At 46.3% G+C, this 20,049-nt stretch overlaps 2 protein-coding genes across 3 annotated transcripts in view; both read left to right on the top strand.

Annotated features, from left to right (window-relative positions):
* The window catches only part of CRY1 (cryptochrome circadian regulator 1), a 44,789-nt gene extending 42,759 nt beyond the window's left edge, over positions 1-2,030 (top strand). The window contains exon 13 of one of the 2 annotated variants that reach the window (XM_075275082.1): positions 173-2,030. In XM_075275082.1, coding sequence (XP_075131183.1) covers positions 173-198 — 26 coding nt within the window. In that variant the 3' untranslated portion in view covers positions 199-2,030. The remainder of the gene's footprint in view (positions 1-172) is intronic. The other variant, XM_075275081.1, reaches the window with a different exon arrangement.
* An 8,227-nt stretch (positions 2,031-10,257) lies between these two features.
* LOC142203968 (dihydrofolate reductase-like) lies at positions 10,258-16,413 on the top strand. Its single transcript, XM_075275102.1, has 7 exons — positions 10,258-10,296; positions 12,931-13,045; positions 13,693-13,742; positions 14,018-14,123; positions 14,315-14,441; positions 14,994-15,109; positions 16,128-16,413. Exons 2-7 carry the CDS (start codon positions 12,939-12,941, stop codon positions 16,219-16,221), a joined length of 600 nt encoding a protein of 199 aa, XP_075131203.1. The 5' UTR covers positions 10,258-10,296; positions 12,931-12,938; the 3' UTR covers positions 16,222-16,413.
* Positions 16,414-20,049: the final 3,636 nt, after the last annotated feature.

Here is a 20,049-nt window from a genome sequence, read left to right as displayed (position 1 = left end):
TCTGGCGGTACACTGGGTGGCTTTTATAAACACTCATTGGGAAAAATCCGCTTTTAGTGGTGCACTTAGTTGACGTTTCTTCTCCATAGCTGCTTTTTGGTTTTGCTGTATTGCTGTGGAAGGAGATGTATATAACATATATATATAATTCTCGCTTCTTTCCTCACTACAGATGTCCGAAACCGCAGAGTCACCTGACCCGGTGGATGCTCTCAGGTCATGTTGCGCCCGGTCCGCACAGTCCAAGTACTAAGAGTGCGGCCTCTTCTCTGAGAACTCTTAGAAGCTCCTCGGTCTGTGAAAGCTTAATTTATCGCTGCATTTCTATTTTTATCTTTTACGATATTTCAGTAAAGTAAAAATTTTTGATGTTTTTTTTTTTTTTTTTCTTGTACATATTTCTGTAAGTATTTGGTGACGCTTGCTTTACCAACGTGTAAATATGAATATCTGAACTAGCTATAGACTGCGCAATATATTTTTGATAACAAAATCTGTATGGCAAGAAAAAGACTCTAGAAAATGTGTAAACTTGTAAGAAGTCCAGTTTTACTCCATATTTTTTTTTTTTCTGTGTGTACGTTTTCCTATATAGCGCTCTAGACCTCTGTGAGTGATGTCACCATTCTGTCTGACCGCCCTCTGTGATGTCACTGCTTTACAGGTTGGGATATGTAGTCATTCTCTGTGCTGCCATATGCCACACTTCTCTGGTATTGATCACCAGTCTTTAGGATATGTCTTCGATATCGGATTCACCTCCCAGAACCCCCCACGATCAGCTGATTGAAGTGACTGGGGCGTTTGGACTGCTTGCCAAGTATAGCGCCATACTTCGTGTAGTGGCTGTTCTTGGCGTTGCAGCTCAACCCCCTCCATTTGAATGGGACTGAGCTGCTGCATGGCCATGTGACCAATGGACGCTCACCCAAGCACCACACAGCTGATCGGCATAGGGCCTGGATGTTGGACTTTACCAACCGAATATTGATGGTCTATCTTAAGGATAGGTCCTCAATATCCTAATCCTAGAATGGCGTATTGTTTCGGGACTACTGTAGGTAACCGCTACCTACCATACCTATGTGCAGAGGGGGTTGTAAATTAGTAGAGGGTGCTCAGCGTCCCAGTTGACCCTTTTATGGGGTCTGACAGCGTTGCATTGAAACTCTTTGGGCCCCTCCAGATAAAGTGATTCTGAGGCCCCTGTTCTACAACCCCCTAGTAAATAGTCCATAGGGGTGAATAGTCCATTTGGTGGCCCATTATTGTAGAAGAGCCTGAGCCCCCCTGGACGATCCTCTGGTGCTCTGCTGGGTCAGTCCAACATTGGATGTAGGAAGATTGGAGAGAAGCTTTATGTACTATATTAGGGGGGCAAGAGCGGCCATGTTTATGTGTATTCCCTCCCACTTGGCCCATAACGGTCACAGAAGATGACGTCTGACAGAGATGGGTCTGTCTGAGAAGGGGCCATGACAGCTGACACTATAGGACAGCAAGTGGCATAAATAGAGCAGCACAAGAGTGTCCCCATTCCCAGCAGGGATAATGGTACAGAATGGCTCAGCATTTGGACATCACGTGACTGTTACCTCCGTTGTTCTTATCCCATATCCTGCCATATAAAAAAAATATATAAAATGACAAAAAAAAAAAAAATCTTTCTGCTTCTTTAAAATGATTTTTGCCATGACCTGAATGTATAATCTGATGTGGTCAGACTTGGCCTTAGACGTCGGCTCATCTCTTTTCTTACCGTTTATAACTTCACCAATTAATTCCTCGTCAGCTGTTGAGACTACAACTCCCAGCATGCCCTGGCAGTGTCACTGTTAGTCCTACTCCAGGGGTATATTTTATCATAGGTAGTGAATGATGGCGGCACTCGCCTGTCATGTGTTTTACATTATTGAGCTCCAGAACAGGTCCTCTGTCTGTAGACTCTCGATGGGGCCCCGTAGACTCTCGATGGGGCCCCGTAGACTCTCGATGGGGCCCCGTAGACTCTCGATGGGGCCCCGTAGACTCTCGATGGGGCCCCGTAGACTCTCGATGGGGCCCCGTAGACTCTCGATGGGGCCCCGTAGACTCTCGATGGGGCCCCGTAGACTCTCGATGGGGCCCCGTAGACTCTCGATGGGGCCCCGTAGACTCTCGATGGGGCCCCGTAGACTCTCGATGGGGCCCCGTAGACTCTCGATGGGGCCCCGTAGACTCTCGATGGGGCCCCGTAGACTCTCGATGGGGCCCCGTAGACTCTCGATGGGGCCCCGTAGACTCTCGATGGGGCCCCGTAGACTCTCGATGGGGCCCCGTAGACTCTCGATGGGGCCCCGTAGACTCTCGATGGGGCCCCGTAGACTCTCGATGGGGCCCCGTAGACTCTCGATGGGGCCCCGTAGACTCTCGATGGGGCCCCGTAGACTCTCGATGGGGCCCCGTAGACTCTCGATGGGGCCCCGTAGACTCTCGACAGGTGAGCAACATTCAATACTTATGTCCTGTCCTGTGAGACTAAAGCATTGTCTATATCCCTGAAGTAATACTTTTATGTAACAAAGCTTGAACACTACTAATGCAAGTGTGAACAAGGGTGTATCTACTAGACCAATCGACAGGAATGCCAATATAGATCTATATTTATAAGCCCGGGTTACCAAAATATGGTTGCTTTCTTACGAAATACAGCACCACTCCTGTCATTGGGTTGTCGGTGGTATTGCAGCCAGTTCCATTGAAGTGAACAAGTCTGAGCTGCAGTACCCGACACAACCTGCCGACACATGTGGCAGTGTTTTGTTTTCTTTAAGAAGATGGTGACGGTTTTTCTAATCTTGAACAACCTGTAACAATATTCTACAAAAAAAAAAAGCTGCAGACCAAATAATCCTAGAAGACAAATTATGTGAAACAAAGGTATATGGAGTCTAGAAAGATTTTATATATACTGTCCGGTGGTGGTGGGTGAGCGGACATGTGACATCAGATTGTGGACTAGGTGTCTGTACCCGATCCTGGGCTTAGTACTTAGCGACAAGTATTAGGAACTAAAGGTACCAGTGCTGTATGCTGACACTTGTAGTTCATCAGACGCTTGTCATATACTGAATCACATTCCCGTATTGTTATTGTCAGAATAGAAGCCAATAATCTCGTGTCTTGTAATAAAAAAAATCTCCCCTTTTTTGTAATTTTATTTGACTTTTATGAGCTTTAGCTGCTGTGTATATTGCAAGCATGCCAACGTCTCCTTGTACCGTCTTTGTCTTCTCTTTGTTACTCCCATTGCCTTTTTCATTTTTGAAAAAAACTTGTCTTAATAAAAAAAAAAATTAAAAAGAAACTCAAGTTTTTGTGGTTTAGTTTTTTGTATTTTATTTAATAAAAAAAGTCACTGAACGGGGAAAAAAAATTCATCACACGTTGTTACACATTTGCTGCAAATATTGCACTATGCAAAAGGTGAAATCTGCAACTCAATATTGACGCGCTACCAATCACGAATTCGTAAATGGAAGTGTGACCACGAGGAGGAGGAGTAGGGATCGGTGAGATGTGATCACAAGGAGGAGTGGGGATTGGTGAGATGTGACCTCTGGGAGGAGAGGAGGGATCGGTGAGATGTGGCCACAAGGAAGAGGAGTAGGGATCGGTGAGATGTAACCACAAGGGGGGAGAGGAGGAAACGGTGAAGTGTGACCACAAGGAGGAGAGTAGGGATCGGTGAGATGTGACCACAAGGAAGAGAGGAGGGATCTGTGAGATGTGACCACAGGGAGGAGAGGAGGGATCTGTGAGATGTGACCACAGGGAGGAGAGTAAGGATCGGTGAGATGTGCCCACAGGGAAGAGCGGAAGGATAGGTGAGATGTGACCACAGGGAGGAGAGGAGGGATCTGTGAGATGTGACCACAGGGAGTAGAGGAGGGATTGGTGAGATGTGACCACAGGGAGGAGAGGAGGGATCTGTGAGATGTGACCACAGGGAGGAGAGGAGGGATCTGTGTGATGTGACCACAGGGAGGAGAGTAAGGATCGGTGAGATGTGCCCACAGGGAAGAGCGGAAGGATAGGTGAGATGTGACCACAGGGAGGAGAGGAGGGATCTGTGAGATGTGACCACAGGGAGTAGAGGAGGGATTGGTGAGATGTGACCACAGGGAGGAGAGGAGGGATCTGTGTGATGTGACCACAGGGAGGAGAGTAAGGATCGGTGAGATGTGCCCATAGGGAAGAGCGGAGGGATAGGTGAGATGTGACCACAGAGAGGAGAGGAGGGATCTGTGAGATGTGACCACAAGGAAGAGAGGAGGGATCTGTGAGATGTGACCACAGGGAGGAGAGGAGGGATCTGTGAGATGTGACCACAAGGAAGAGAGGAGGGATCGGTGAAATGTGACCACAGGCAGGAGAGGAGGGATCGGTGAGATGTGACCACAAGGAAGAGAGGAGGGATCTGTGAGATGTGACCACAGGGAGTAGAGGAGGGATTGGTGAGATGTGACCACAGGGAGGAGAGGAGGGATCTGTGTGATGTGACCACAGGGAGGAGAGTAGGGATTGGTGAGATGTGACCACAGGGAGGAGAGTAGGGATTGGTGAGATGTGACCACAGGGAAGAGAGGAGGGATCTGTGTGATGTGACCACAGGGAGGAGAGTAAGGATCGGTGAGATGTGCCCACAGGGAAGAGCGGAAGGATAGGTGAGATGTGACCACAGGGAGGAGAGGAGGGATCTGTGAGATGTGACCACAAGGAAGAGAGGAGGGATCTGTGAGATGTGACCACAGGGAGGAGAGTAAGGATCGGTGAGATGTGACCACAGGGAGTAGAGGAGGGATCGGTGAGATGTGACCACAGGGAGAATAGGGATTGGTGAGATGTGACCACAAGGAAGAGAGGAGGGATCTGTGAGATGTGACCACAGGGAGGAGAGGAGGGATCTGTGTGATGTGACCACAGGGAGGAGAGGAGGGATCTGTGAGATGTGACCACAGGGAGGAGAGGAGGGATCTGTGTGATGTGACCACAAGGAGGAGAGAAGGGATCGGTGAGATTTGACCATGAGAAGGAGTAGAGATCTGTGAGATGTGGACACATCTACATCTCACAGATCCCTACTCCTCCTCATGGTCACATCTCACCGATCCCTACTCTCCTCCTTGTGGCTACGAGATGGAGAGTAAGGATAGGTGAGATGTGACTTGCCATCTCAGAAAGGAGAGGCAGACTAAGAAATACGGGGCCCACTCCCCGGTATATTGCCCCTATACAGTATGATCCCTTTTTTTACTGTCCCTCCACACAGTATACTGCCTTTATATAGCCCTCCATACAGTAAGTCTCCCCATCCAGTGACTTTAGGCTGCTGCCTTCTAGATTACTCCTGAGAAGGGGTTTCTGGGGACTTCCATATGAATGATCTATCTTTAGGCCATCAGTATGTGATCAGTGGGGGCCGACACCCGGGATGCCCATTACTGACTGGAGGGCTGAAGCTACATATAGCGGAGGATGTGCTTGGTATTGCAGCTCAGCTCCACTCACTTGGATGGGACTGGGCTGAGCTATGTGACCGATGATTGGGAAGAGGCCAGGGCGTCTTCAAGCCGCCTACCGGTGAGGATCCTGGGTGTCAGACCTGGACTCCTTGAGCCCCATTTTCTAATTCCTCGAGAATCTTGTCTGTAGACCTTGTACATATGTGAGACCCCGGAGCCCAATCTCTTTGTGTCCCTGACAACTTGCTGGCGAATTGATTTTCCTCACATTCGCTTTGGGCCGGTCAGCCATCCTGTCACACAGACCACAAGCTGGAGGGCAGATTTCATACATCACAACACATGAAACCTCAACCAACACTCGGCCTATTGTCTGGTCATATGGGAGACAGTCAGCAATGTGGGGGCGTTAATGCGGCATTCATAATAGCCATCAGTCACATCTAGAGTGGAGAAGTCATCAAAAGGAAAACCATAAGATGTGTTGTGTAAGGCCGTAATCTGAGGTAGAGAGACAAAAAGACTGATCTGAATATGAGGTATCGATCAGTCCCTACCAGTCATAGCAGTACCCCGAAAATATGGCCGAATATATGAAGGCGGAACATGGAGAGCATCGAATAGAGTCCTCAAAAGTGGTCATCATCTGGGTTTGAGCCCTATATCCCAAACAATTGGGGGTTTGTGTAACGGACTGAAATGGCTGCCACGACACATTGCGGTTAGGGTTGAGCGATTGGGAAAGATCGGATCACGATCAGCGATCGAGCAAATTTCACGATCGGGATCGGCTGGAAAATGATCGGAAATCTCAAGATCGGCTCAACCCTAATTGCAGTAAATTATTAGACGAGGGGATCTGTACAGACCCCAGGGTATAATAGGGGAAGGCCCAGAGGAGGAGGAAAAAATAAAAACCATTCATACTCCCCCCTCCATTACTTCTTTTGGGCCTCCTGTGATGTCTGGCGTTCTCCTAGTGGTGGTACGTGCCTCGGGACACCACTGAGGCCTGCGATTGGGCTACAGTAGTCTAATGGGCATCCCAAGCACCATGACGTCACTGAGGAGGCCTCTTGGGCCTACACCTATTATACTCGGGGAGTCTGAAGAGACATCACAGTATAATAACATACTTCCCAACCGTCCCGATTTCCGCGGGACATTCACGATTCCGGTGACATGTCCCGCGGTCCCAGTTGGAGGGAGGTATGTCCCGATTTCAACTCAGATCTGCGTCCAGATGACGCAGATCTGAGTTGAACACATACGCGGCTAAAGCAAGGAGCTGTCACAGTTCAACTCCTTGCTTCGCCGCTGCACGCCGGCTACTGGCTGTGTAGACTCGATGTGATGACGTCACATCGCGCCTACAACTGTGTGCGAGAGACAGAGAGGCGCACAGAGAGCGGTGGGGGAGCGAGGAGAAGGTAAGTGTAATGTGTACACTGAGGTGGAACGTGAAACTGGGGGCAGATGAAGGAGAGGACGGCATGACACTGGGGGCAGAGATGGAGGGGGCATGAATCTGGGGGTAGAGATGGGGGGGACATGAAACTGGGCAGAAATGGAGGGGACATGAAACTGGGGGCAGAGATGGAGGGACATGAAACTGGGGGCAGAGATGAGGGGACATGAATCTGGGGGCAGAGATGGAGGGGACATGAATCTGGGGGCAGAGATGGGGGGACATGAAACTGTGGGCAGAAATGGAGGGGACATGAAACTGTGGGTAGAAATGGGGGGGACATGAATCTGGGGACAGAGATGGAGGGGGGACATGAAACTGTGGGCAGAAGTGGAGGGGACATGAAACTGGGGGCAGAGATGAGGGGACATGAATCTGGGGGCAGAGATGGAGGGGACATGAATCTGGGGGCAGAGATGGAGGGGACATGAAACTGGGGGCAGAGATGAGGGGACATGAATCTGGGGGCAGAGATGGAGGGGACATGAAACTGGGGGCAGAGATGAGGGGACATGAAACTGGGTAGAAATGGGGGGGACATGAATCTGGGGACAGAGATGGAAGGGACATGAAACTGGGGGCAGATGAAGGGTGTATATGAAACTGGTGGAGAGATGGAGGGGGGGACATATAATTTACGAGTGAGAGTAGGAGGATTATACTGTGTGCGGGCACATGAAAAATTAATGAGAATGGGCGGAGTCAACACAGAAGTGGGTGGGGCTAAATTTGCCGCGCTACGCACATTTTCTCCCTCTTTCGGTTCTTCAAAAGTTGGGAGGTATGTAATAATGTCCCTTCCGGCTCTATCCGAAACGTATCTGGAACCTGAAACAAATCTTGGAACGTTCGGCCATCTTGAGTCAGTGGACCTTAACTACAAGTAGTCACAGATCACGTCTGATCGCTGACAGTCTTAGGGGATATTTCAGGGCTTCTGTCCCTCTGGTATCGCCACGTCCGTCCGTCCTGTTAATCATTATGTGTACACGACATACTGAATTGCGTAACTTTAGGTTCTTGGTCTATGACGCTGCTGTATGGGACTAGATAAGGAAATCACATGAGGCCCGGCTATAACCAGAGGCAAGGGAGACGGCGGGCGCGGCCTGTACTCTGTGAGTCTAGGAAAGGCCCGAACCTGACTACACAACTGTAAGAATTCTCCGTCTGGTCTGGAGATTTATGTTATTCTGTTTCTCATTATGACAATTTTCTTCAAAGGCCTCATTAAAGAGGATGTTATGCATAGGCTGAGTGTCTGATCGTTGCGGGGGTTTCAATCGCTGGGTCTCCCAGCAAATCAGAAACATGAAGGACCGGGACTGAAAGTCCCCCTAAGGCCTCCTTGTGAATGGGGCACTAGTGCACTTCTATGGGACTGTAATCTCTGGCACCACCCACAGCTCCATAGAAGTGAATGGAGCACCGGTCATGTGCACTTATGGAGGCCTTAGAGGGACTTTCGATCCCCCGTCCTGATCACTAGGGCACCCAGTGTTCAGACACTTATTCCTTGTCCTGTGGATATGGGGATACTGTAAGTGGCCATAATGGGACAACCCCTTTAACTGGAAAAGCAAATGGATGACATCTGAACAGAGGAGCGATCTGAAGCTGCTGGACCCCAATGCAAAATTTGTAATGGGGGACCTTCTCATTAAGTGATTCCTATAATACTAGAGATAAATACAGTAGATAGATAGATAGATAGATAGATAGATAGATAGGTGATAGATAGATAGATAGATAGATAGATAGATAGATAGATAGATAGGTGATAGATAGATAGATAGATAGATAGATAGATGATAGATAGATAGATAGATAGATAGATAGATAGATAGATAGATAGGAGGTAGATAGGAGATAGATAGATAGATAGATAGATAGATAGATAGATAGATAGATAGGAGATAGATAGATAGATAGGAGATAGATAGATAGATAGATAGATAGATAGATAGATAGGAGATAGATAGATAGATAGATAGATAGATAGATAGGAGATAGATAGATAGATAGATAGATAGATAGATAGATAGATAGATAGATAGATAATTGATATACATATTCATAAGATAATCCTCTGTCTGCAGTCACCACTAGGGGGAGCTTCAGAGCAGACATACACTCAATAACTATACAGTATGCTTAGTGGTAACACATGCAGCATTAGGATTTCTATCTACAGTATATCTGTGCAGGGGATCTGGAGCTCTGTATCAGTAAAGTGAAGCTCTGGACACTATAAAGATAAATGAAGTAATTACTCAGAGCAGAATTTTGGATCTACAAATGACATGATGATAAAAATGTAATACTAGAAATACCCTTGAAGTTCTCCAGAAGCCTGAGAGGTACATGATATCATATAGGATTAGTTATACTATATGCCTTATCCCCTCATCCACAAGGCTCTCCATAATGCCGCACCTCCATACATTTCTTCCCTCATCTCTGTCTACCGCCCAACCCGTGCTCTCCGCTCACTCAATGACCTAACACTTACATCCTCTATTATCAGAACCTCCCCCGCTCGTATACAAGACTTCTCCCGAGCTGCACCACTTCTCTGGAATGCTCTACCCCGGACAATCAGATTAACTCCCAATTTCTACAGCTTCAAGCGCAAACTAAAGACACATCTTATCAGACAGGCCGATCACAATTTCTAATGTAAACTCTTCTGTACCGTCATTAGAATCCCCAAAATCTAACCCTCCTCTGTCCCCGCTCCCACATTTCCCCACATGATATGAGGCCATTTCAGGATAACTTTATATGTCCAAGCTCCATCCACATGTTACAGGACACGACTGGTGACGGCTCATAAAGTTGTATGTTTGTGTAATGACAGTAATCTCTATTACAGGAGTGTCTGACCCCTGTATAAGCAATGCCGCCCCTGCTACCTCTTATGTCACCCCCTCTACCTCATAGATTGTAAGCTCTTGCGAGCAGGGCCCTCAGTCCCATTGTGTGAAATGACTTTCTTTGTAATGTATCTTTCTGTCTGTACTTGAACCCTACAAATTGTACAGCGCTGCGGAATATGTTGGCACTATTATTATATGCACTGTTGGCGGTAGAACCCGTCGGCCGGCGCAGTAGATAGAATTCAGGGATCGGCTTTTACAATAACTTCAGTTTCCTGCTTTCAAGCGTGACAAAAAAGGCTGTTTAGTAAAAGTGGGAAGTGGGAGCGGCCCCACCCCCGCCCTTTATATCCATCCTCCATCCTCCATCTGCTGCTGATCTCTGCCGTACCCCTGGGCTGTGTACACACGCAGCATCACAGACAGGCTTGTATCACTAGAGGAGGTAAGGAGCTGCGGGGTATTCTCTCTATCCTGCACTGCCATCCATGGCTAGACTGGGGGAGCATGCAAAGTGGATGCAGATGTAGCAGAGCTGAGTGTGTCGCATCCTCATATAACATTGTATCAGTGGTGCTACATAGGATTGCCCATGTGATATCACACATTCAGCTCTGCTACATCTGCATCTTGATACTGTAACGTGTTGTCAGTGTATATATATATATATATATATATATATATATATATATATAGGGCTCCAAAGGTTAATAAAACAGTTAAGCTCTGCTACATCTGTAAATTACTGGACTATCTCACCCTGATATTGCATTTTATCTGTAGCCTTGGGGTGTGTTCACACAATGATTTTGAGAAAGATTCTGCCTGATGCTGCCATGTTTTACATAGAGAAAAAAAAATGCTGCAGAAAATACTTTAAAAAAGTCGCCATGTTCGTTTTGCCTGTAAAAACGCAACGATTCCCTCTAGACTTCTATAGGGGGAGGCAAAAAGTGCAAAATGCATTTTATTTTAGCTACAATCCTAATTTTTTTCATGACTTTTATAGTGAGGTCCTGTCCTTAGATCATGAAATTGGTGGAGGTCCAATTTCCAGCACCCCCCACGATCAGCTACTGGAAGCATAGTGGCTGTGCCTGGTATTACAGGCTGTGACTCTTCTACCTGAATGAGACTGAGTAGTGATGAGATGCAATACCAGGCACAGCCACTGTATGGAGCTGTACCTGAAGACTCCTTCAATCAGCTGACCTCCAGCTATCTGGTATTAATGAAGAGCTGGCTGGGCTGTTGGGCCCCATACTGATCAGGACCGCTCGGATTCTCTCTGTATATGCGGGGACAGAACCACAATGTACACATGTATACAGGAGCCCTTGCTATTGCTGTGACTGGAGGACATTTGGGGAACATCACGTGACTAAAAGTTCCTAGTCACAGCAACATCAAGACTCCGGACACAGAAGACGTTATTGTAAGTGAAGTGTCAGAACCCAGAGTATAACAATCAGAGACCCAGGGGAGGATACAAACATAAAAACACTGTTACTTACCTCTCCTGGGCTCTGGTGCACTCCCATGATGTCGGCCATGTTCAATGATGTACGGGACGTCACGTAAGCGGGGGTTTGCGACACATAAGGACGCAAGCCCCAGCCAATGTGATGTATTGGATGTCACCAAGTAGGCCTGAAGCCTTCCGGAGCCAGGAGAGGTAAGTAACAGTGTTTTTTATGTTCTGCATTTCAGGTCAGACAATTTCTTAGTTTATGACAGACATTTTTTAATTGAACCCAGTTCCGGTGCGTTCCGACCCAATTTAACCACTGCCTGTATACTGGAGCAATTCTTAGTATCTGCTCTTATTCTGTATATTTGGACACTGCACAGTACCACTTCTTTAGTCCTGTATCTGGGTGTCATGGATCTGCTGTGCTGATTCTGAAACCGTTGAAATTTTTTCTCTAGCCCCCACCAATCCTGAGCAATCAGTGCAAGTAGTTTTGGTGCCTGATATGCTAATTAGGCAAGAGGATGGTGTCAGATAGATGTAGGCAAGGGGGAGTGACTCAGAAGTCCAATCAAAGTCAGACAGTGTAAGAGCTCAGAATCACGCTCCCTTGCTTGCTTCTGTCTGACACCGCCCACTTGCCATTAGAGAACCTATTAAGCACATCAGGCACCAAAACTGACAGCACTGATTGCTCAGTAATGGTGGGGGTTAGAGAAAAAATTACAACTGTGCCAAAATCAGCGGATCGGGCCTACTAAAGATGAAGAAAACATGGTGAAGTCAGACCATAACAATGGACAGGCCAACGCTGGTGTGACCCTAATGTAAGTTGTACACATCGGTTGCCTTAGCCGGCCAACCACCTAATGTATATGGGAGTCCTGACCTATTGAGCCCCACAACTGGTTCTCTGGTGCCCTCTGCTGACCTGATGGTGCAGGTACAGCAGTCAGTTTACTGAACTGTACCAGAGAACAAACTCAGCTCTGCTGTATCTATCAAACGTGACTGCGATACATCTGTATTACAAGTCCATGCGCTGGACCATTGGATGATTGTCAGGTCAATGCGGAATATGACGCCACTATAGAAGTAAAATAAATCAACTTTTAATATAATGTCATTTTTTACATCCAAAATTTGGTGCTAATAAACCTTTTACACATTCGGAGCTTGTTTTTTTCTGCTCCAAATCCCTTACACAGAGAGAGATACAGGAGAACATTTTAGGTTCCTTCAGCCACCACTAGAGGGAGCTCGCTGTATACTTTGCTTTTACTGTGTACAATGGTTGTGTATGTGCCAAGCTCCCCCTGCTGGTTGCTACTGGCAGATACAATAGGATTGTCCAGTACTAGGATATTGATTGCTGCGGGCTCTTCATTACTTACCAAGCACAGCGCCGTACACTGAGTAGTGGTTGTGCTTGGTATTGCAGCTCAGCCCCATTCATCTAAATGGGACTGAGCTGTAGCATGGTCATGTAACTACCAGCCTGAGAAGAGGAAGTAGAGCTCAGTATCATAGTCCTGGACTACCCCTTTAAATTTGGGTATATATTACCATGACGTTCGATCACGGATTCCTTCCTTTGTGTCTCCGCAGTTCTAAATATGTCTGAAGGAAATTCACAGCTCAGCCCCAAACCCATAAAGCTGATCGCGGCTGCCTGTAACAATATGGGAATTGGATGGAAGGGGAACTTACCGTGGGATCTACCGTAAGTAGGACTAGGGCTAGGGCAGACGATAGAGTACTACAACTCCCAGCCTAACCGGACAGCAATGAGTGGCGGTATTCTGCTATGGACAGACATCATGTTGGTGATTTGCTGCCACCTGCTGGTGGTATTAGTTATGTCTCCTCAAGACAGAAGAGATGTCACTGCGGATTACAGCGGCCTTGATAGTTCTCTTGTTATAAAGGGTTAAATCTTGGTGATCTATCCTTAGGACAGGTCAATAATATCTGATCAGTGGCGGGGCCAAACACACGGGACGTCTAGTCTGCGTTTGTCACGTGACCTGTGTGCAGCTCAGTCCCATTCAAGCTAGTGGGGCTGAGTTGCAATACCAAGCACAGCCACTATACAATGAATGGAGCTGTTCTTGGCTAGCAGTGAATAGACCACAGCGGACGCCCCCTACTGATCGGATGGGGATAAGGATGGGTCACCCCTAATCTACAGGAAAGCAGATGAAGTGGATACATGATATGTATAGGGTGCAGAGGAATAGACCTACTATATGGGATTGTGGGGTGAGGGGCGATGAATGAAAGCAATGACTGTCGCCTACTGATGGAGGGCGCCCCCTGCCCCCGTCTGGACACCTCTGAGTAACCAGAATGATGATGTTTCTTTTGCAGAAACGAGTTCCGGTATCTGTTAGACACCATAACCACAGTAAAGGAGCCTGGTAAGATCCATCGTCCATCGTCCATATACCCTGTGGCCCATGGGAGACCCTCGTAGAAAAGCCGCCATTCACATAGAAAAACACCAACCTCATAGCCCCAAAGAGGAACCCCATTATTATTTGGCCATATTCTGCCCCCATGTTTTATTTCCCCCTTCCTCAGTCTTGGGACAATCTCACACCCCTTGCTGCCCATAGCAGATATACGGACCACCCCTATATATATATATAATGGTTAGGGATTCGGGTCAGATAGACTCTACTATTTTTTACAGGAAAGAAGAATCTTCTCGTTTGGGGCCGACGATCATTTGACGCCTTCGATGAAAACCTCTTACCTCTGGCTAATACCGTCGTTGTGCTTCTTACCCGACAGCTCAGGTAGGTGGCGCTCTACTCTATCTCTCATACACCTATAGGGTACACTGGTTATGATGTAGTCGGTAGTTGAGCGGGTCAGCACCCTCTTACTCCTGAACCTGTATGACCATGTCGCCCCCATCTCCTCTGTAGCTGTGCCAGTTACCCCCATACACATACAGGATACCTTATACGTTTTTATACCGTTTTAGCGACTTACCGAAATACGCCCATTACATTTGCCGCGACGAAGAAGAAGTCGTGAAACTTGTTTCCAGGTCGCCTCTGTATGATGAGATAGAAACAGTATGGGTGCTAGGAGGAGTCGAGTGTTATACGGTAAGTAAATGGTCATGGGGGTGGGGCTATTGTCCAATATAAGAAAAAGCTGTCACATACCTTTATCCTACTGGAACACTCTCCCAACATCATTGAAGGGACACTATCCATGAGATGATATGGCGATCTATCCTTAGGATAAGTGAGATCAGTCGGAGTTGGCCACTGGTTCTGTACAATGGACAAAGCCAACGCTAGACAGCTCTGTACACTGTGTAGTGGCCATGGCTGGTTATTGCCGATCAATGGGAGCTGAACTATATAGCACTAAATAATACTGACATATAGTGCCCAGTAATAACAGTAACATACAATGTAATGCCAACTAAAATATCACACACAAATGATCACCTCTAAGCTAGACAACCCTCCAAGTGAAATCATGAATGTTATCAGGGTCTCCACCCCCAATGATGGCCATAGAGCGGTATTATTTTGACGGTATTATTTATATATGTGACAAAATATTAGAATTTTATATCATGTTTAATGGAAGTTTGGTATGCTTCGTTCTATACATTATATATACTTAGTTATAACTTGTCTTTGCAGAACATGATGAAACACCCATGGTGTAGCCATATCTACTTCACGCACATTATGGCGGATTTTCAATGCGACACTTTCTTTCCTGAGTTTGACAAGAACATCTTCAAACTAAGAGAGAAGTAAGTGAAGGCGTGGTATGCTATGTCAGATTTACAACATCATAGTCAGCAGGACATCTCCCCACGTAAACAGGGCCTAGGCTGACAATATGGAAACTGGATGGGTGCTGAATGATTGGGTTTAAAGTGTACCCGCAATGATAAAATAACTTATCATAAATGAATAGTGCAGGTGAATATAAGAAACTTTGTAATATATCTTATTAAAGAAAAATGTTTCCTTCTCCACTTATCAGGCTGTTTTCCCTCTCCATAGACTTCTATGTAAAAAGTAACCTGCATGATAAATGGAGAAGGAAACAGATTTCTTTAATAAGATATATTACAAAGTTTGTTATATTCACCTGCACTATTCATTTATGGAAAGTTGTTTAATAGTTGGCGGTACACTTTAACACACTGAACTGTATATAATAGAGGGGGGGGGGGGGGGCAAAAATTCCTGCTGATGATTATAACATGTAGTTATAATGAAGCAGCTCACGGACCCGTACTGATGTCTTCGCTTATTCTGGAGGGTGTAACAATGAGGATAATCACAGTGTTCTCCCATCAGGTAGGGATGGCTCTGGCACTAGCTGCCCATGATAATGTATCATGGCACTGTTAGCAAAGAGAAGGCAATGGAAATATAAAAATGGAGTCACTTAGAGGAAGGATGTACTGTGTGCATGAAAGAAATGCTTAGAGGGGTAGAAATCCAGATGGGGGTGCCGTGATGTAAAGTCGATTTCACACATTGAGTGCACCCAGATCGTCTTCCCTACACTGTATCCTCTACTGTACGTTATACTAAGAGAACATGGAGGGCCACGTGTTATCTTACTGACACATAGCGGTACTGAGGGTGCGCCCGCGACACTATGCTCATGTGGCTATCGTAGTGCCCATGAAGGTGACTCCACTTCAGTTTTGGTATGTGTCCTTGGTACACATCCATTATTGGGCGGGTGTATTCAGCCCTGGGCCTTGGGTAACTTTTTCGCATATTTGTTGACGTCATCGATTCTCCTTTCAGATATCCCGACATCCCATCTGGAATTCAGGAAGAAAAAGGAGTCAAATACATATTTCAAGTCTACGAAAAAGATCAACCGCCAAACAGTGAATGACGTCTATACGGAAACAGCTCACTATGTGGAGGTCGTCACACAGCCCAGAATTCGCTGAATTTTTAACATTAATCTCATTTTTGGAAAAAAAAACAAAACAATATTCTTTTTGATATTCAATCCAAGATGAAGTCAAATGGGGGGAGGGGCGCTGCTGCATTTCAGGTGTCTTACAGCTAAAGCGAGGAGAGTGAGAAGAAAGGGGGTGGGGAGTTAAAGGTATTTTTCCTTGCTGCACGGCCAAGAAGGGTCACATCGCCTGTCCATTGCTGAACACGCACACATATATACAATATATATATATATATATATATATATATATATATATGGTTTTTCCCATGTTTCTCATGGGTGAGCTTAGATTTCTATGAAGGAAATAGTTTTTCTATGTAATAATTAGAAATAAAATGATTTATTGGAAAACGAAACTTGGACTGTAAGCAATGCATTCTGGGAAATTATGCAAATGAGACCTGTTTCTATTGGAGAACAGATTTTAATTATTCATAATGGCTAACAGGTAGGCGGGCCCTGCCAGAGGCAATACAGCTCCGCACCAGAAGCATGGTCTTCTCCTCTCCACCTGCCCCCTGTGATACACAGATTGGGCTTCATCCTGTTCACCTCCTGGTGATGGGAGCATCAGGTCACTAAGCGCAGGGATTTCTTAAAGGAACACATCACTTTTGACTGATTAGTCTGAAGAGATGGAGCATCTTTAGGTCTTTAAGGAGGTTGTTTTGTTTAGGAAACATGGCTGCATACTTCCAAAACAGCGCCACCCCCGTCCATGGGCTGAGCCTGGTATTGCCGCTCTGCTCCATTCATTACAACAGAGCTGCAATACCAGACTCAACCTATTGATAGGTGGGGGCGATGATTTTGGAAGAATATAGCCATGTTTTCGAAATCCTGGACAATCCCTTAAGTTTTGTTTTTTTTGTTATTATCATAACAAGAGGGGGCCATTATTTATATTAGGGGTGCAGTATTTTTGTCAGGAGGCTTTTTAACCCATTGATTTCAATGTGTAGCGCGCGTGAGCCGGCACACATTGAAGTGAATGGGATCCGTTTTGAGCACTCACACTCTGACACGAATGCGCAGCGCGTTACTCCGTGGGAATGGAGCCTAAGGGAGCAAACCATTTAATTAAGGTAGCACCGCGGTTTTTGACGCAAAGTGGGCATGAGAGTCGCTAGAATCCCATCCACTTTGCCCTGACTGTAAAATGCTGCCATTTTTTCCCCGGGTTGTTTGCGCCGCGGGCAAACCACGGCGTTTACGTCCCTTGGAGTCCCGGCCTTAAAGAGTTTTCACCTCATTTTTATTGATGATCTCTCCTCAGAATAAATCATCAATAAGAGATCAGTGACTCCCCTCTGATCAGCAGTTGGAAGGGGCTATGGCGTCTGTTTATATCACACACTATCTGTCTATAGTGACCGTGTGATGTAATTACAGTCTTGTCACATAGACGTGTATAGGACCGGGCTGTAGTTACATTTCATGGCCACTAGGAAATATATGGCACTATGTAAACAGAGAAGGGGTCACGAAGCATAAGCGGCTGTGAGCAGGAATAGGGATCGGTAAGTAAGTAGAGCCGGTTACCTGTGGGGGTTACTGTAGGTATCGCACCTAGCTGCTACTCCTGGGACACTTCTGCACCTCAGGCTTTTATATTACAACTAGGGGAGGGGGTCACCTTTAAGTCCCAGTCTACACCAAGCACTTATGGGGACTAGGGGAGCAGGGAGATCGGGGCCGTGCTCTCCAACAATTCTGCCCCAGGACCTCTTCTAGGTTTTACAAAAAAAAATCCAGCCATGTCTGAGCTCTCTGCTGCACCCGGAACATTCCCTGGAGCCTGAGGGCAAACAGTGATCCACATGTGACTATAGCAGAATTCACTGCAGGGGCCGCCTATGCTGTCGCCTATTAGTAATGTCACCCTGATGAATTACCGCTATATCTCATCATGTGACCAGTCATGTGATATTACTTATAGATGAGAGCAGAGGCGGCCCCAGCGCTGTATACCGCTATATCTCATCACATGTTGTACCGTTACCATGTGACCAGTGCTATTACCAGTGGGGGGCACTATCACTGTAATAGTGAGCTAATTGCATCCCCCACAGATTATAGCCCTCCTCCACACATAACATTCCCTATTCTGTTGCTGTGTATAGTTATATTGTACTTACAGAGCAGTGACAAGTGGGCGGGGCCTCCTCTTATACACAGCCTATGCGCAGCTTCTATATTCTTCCCACTGGAAACATAGAATAGGTTTTGAGGTTCCGGGCGGCATCTCCTGCACACAGCCTGTGCGCATCTTCTACTTTCCTCCAGGAACCCTGACCCCCTAGTCTATGGTACCACTAGCCAGAAAATAGAAGCTGTGTACAGACTGTGCATATATACTGGAGTATCTGCAGTTCCTTACAAGTACCAATATAGCACAAGGGCCTAAGATAGTGATCCGAAACACATTTGAAGATGTCCATCACGTTCAAGGCTACAGCCCCACATTGCAGAGATGCGGCTTTTTTTTTTTGTTGCGTTTTTTTTTGAGCCAGAGCCAAGAATGGCTACAGAAGGAATGAGAAACAAAGGGAAAAAAACCTTCTATTTCTACCTTTTACTCAATCCACTCCCGGCTTTGGCTCAAAAAAAAAATAGCGCAACAAAAAAAAAAAGCTGCATTTCCGCAAGGCGGGGGCTCAGCTTTACGCCCCATCATGCAGCTTTTTTTGTTGTTGCAGATTTGTGTTTGAGCCAAAACCTGGAGTGGATTGAGCAGAAGATAGAAATATAAGAAGCTTCCTCTATATTTCCCATTCCTTTTGTTGCCATTCTTGGCTTTGGCTCAAAAAACACAGCAAAATCTGCAACGTGGGGCTTCATCCTAAAAGAAACAAGATGCATTTCCAATGCATTTTGTCCCGCTACCTTTTGCTATGTGGGGCTTAACCTTAAAGGGGTTGTCCCATCATAAGAATTCTATCTATACTGATAGTTTATGTGTATTTTTCCTAAATGCATTGCTTTATCAAAACTATCTTAATTTATTCACTTCATTGTTTACACTGTTTCTATGGCGCTTGGGATTATCTGCTCATTCGTCAAGTGATGTAGCTGCCTGCTCTCAGGGGGGAGGGGCTGGGAGCAGCTCTGAGCTGTTTGTGTCTGATAAGTAGCGGAGCTTCTCAGATAGGGGAGGGGGAGGTGACACCTCCAGGATTTCTGAGCTCTTATCAGTCGGTTTAATTGAATTTGGCTGATAAGGGCTGAGATAGGGAGTCCTTTACCTCTGTATGTAATGCAAGCTGACTCAAATCCAGCTCTGCTATATCAGCTTCACACTGTGGTAATTCATTTACAACCAATCCCGTGCAAGTGAAACCCCACCCACCAATGAGCTGAGAAAAGCAGGAAGTGACGAGAGCACAACAGCCTGCAGGTTAGTGAACAAGTTAGAGCTTGGTGAGCTGGGTAATGTCTTCATATTATAGGCAGGCTGCAGAACAGATACAACCATATTATCTTGGAGAAGACGGACTCCGGGAACTTCCCAACCTGGAGGACAGGAAACCTACTTGAGGTATAGCGGGGCGTATTATGGTTCCTTTTATCTTCCAGGTTTCCTGTTCAAGAATGGGTGACGGGTGGGCAAAGTTAAAACAACGTTCTATGACATTGGCAACGTCAGATATTCTCAAGCGCCTTGTACAGTAGGTTGCCCCCCATATGGCCAATTCAAGATGGCCGCTTGATATCGTACACGCATAATGAATGAACCAAACGCATCTGCAACCCAGC

The sequence above is a fragment of the Leptodactylus fuscus genome, chromosome 5 (genome assembly GCF_031893055.1).
Source record: "Leptodactylus fuscus isolate aLepFus1 chromosome 5, aLepFus1.hap2, whole genome shotgun sequence".
Lineage (NCBI taxonomy): Eukaryota > Metazoa > Chordata > Amphibia > Anura > Leptodactylidae > Leptodactylus > Leptodactylus fuscus.
Note: the sequence above shows the minus strand (reverse complement) of the source record. Positions and strands in the feature narration are given on the sequence as shown.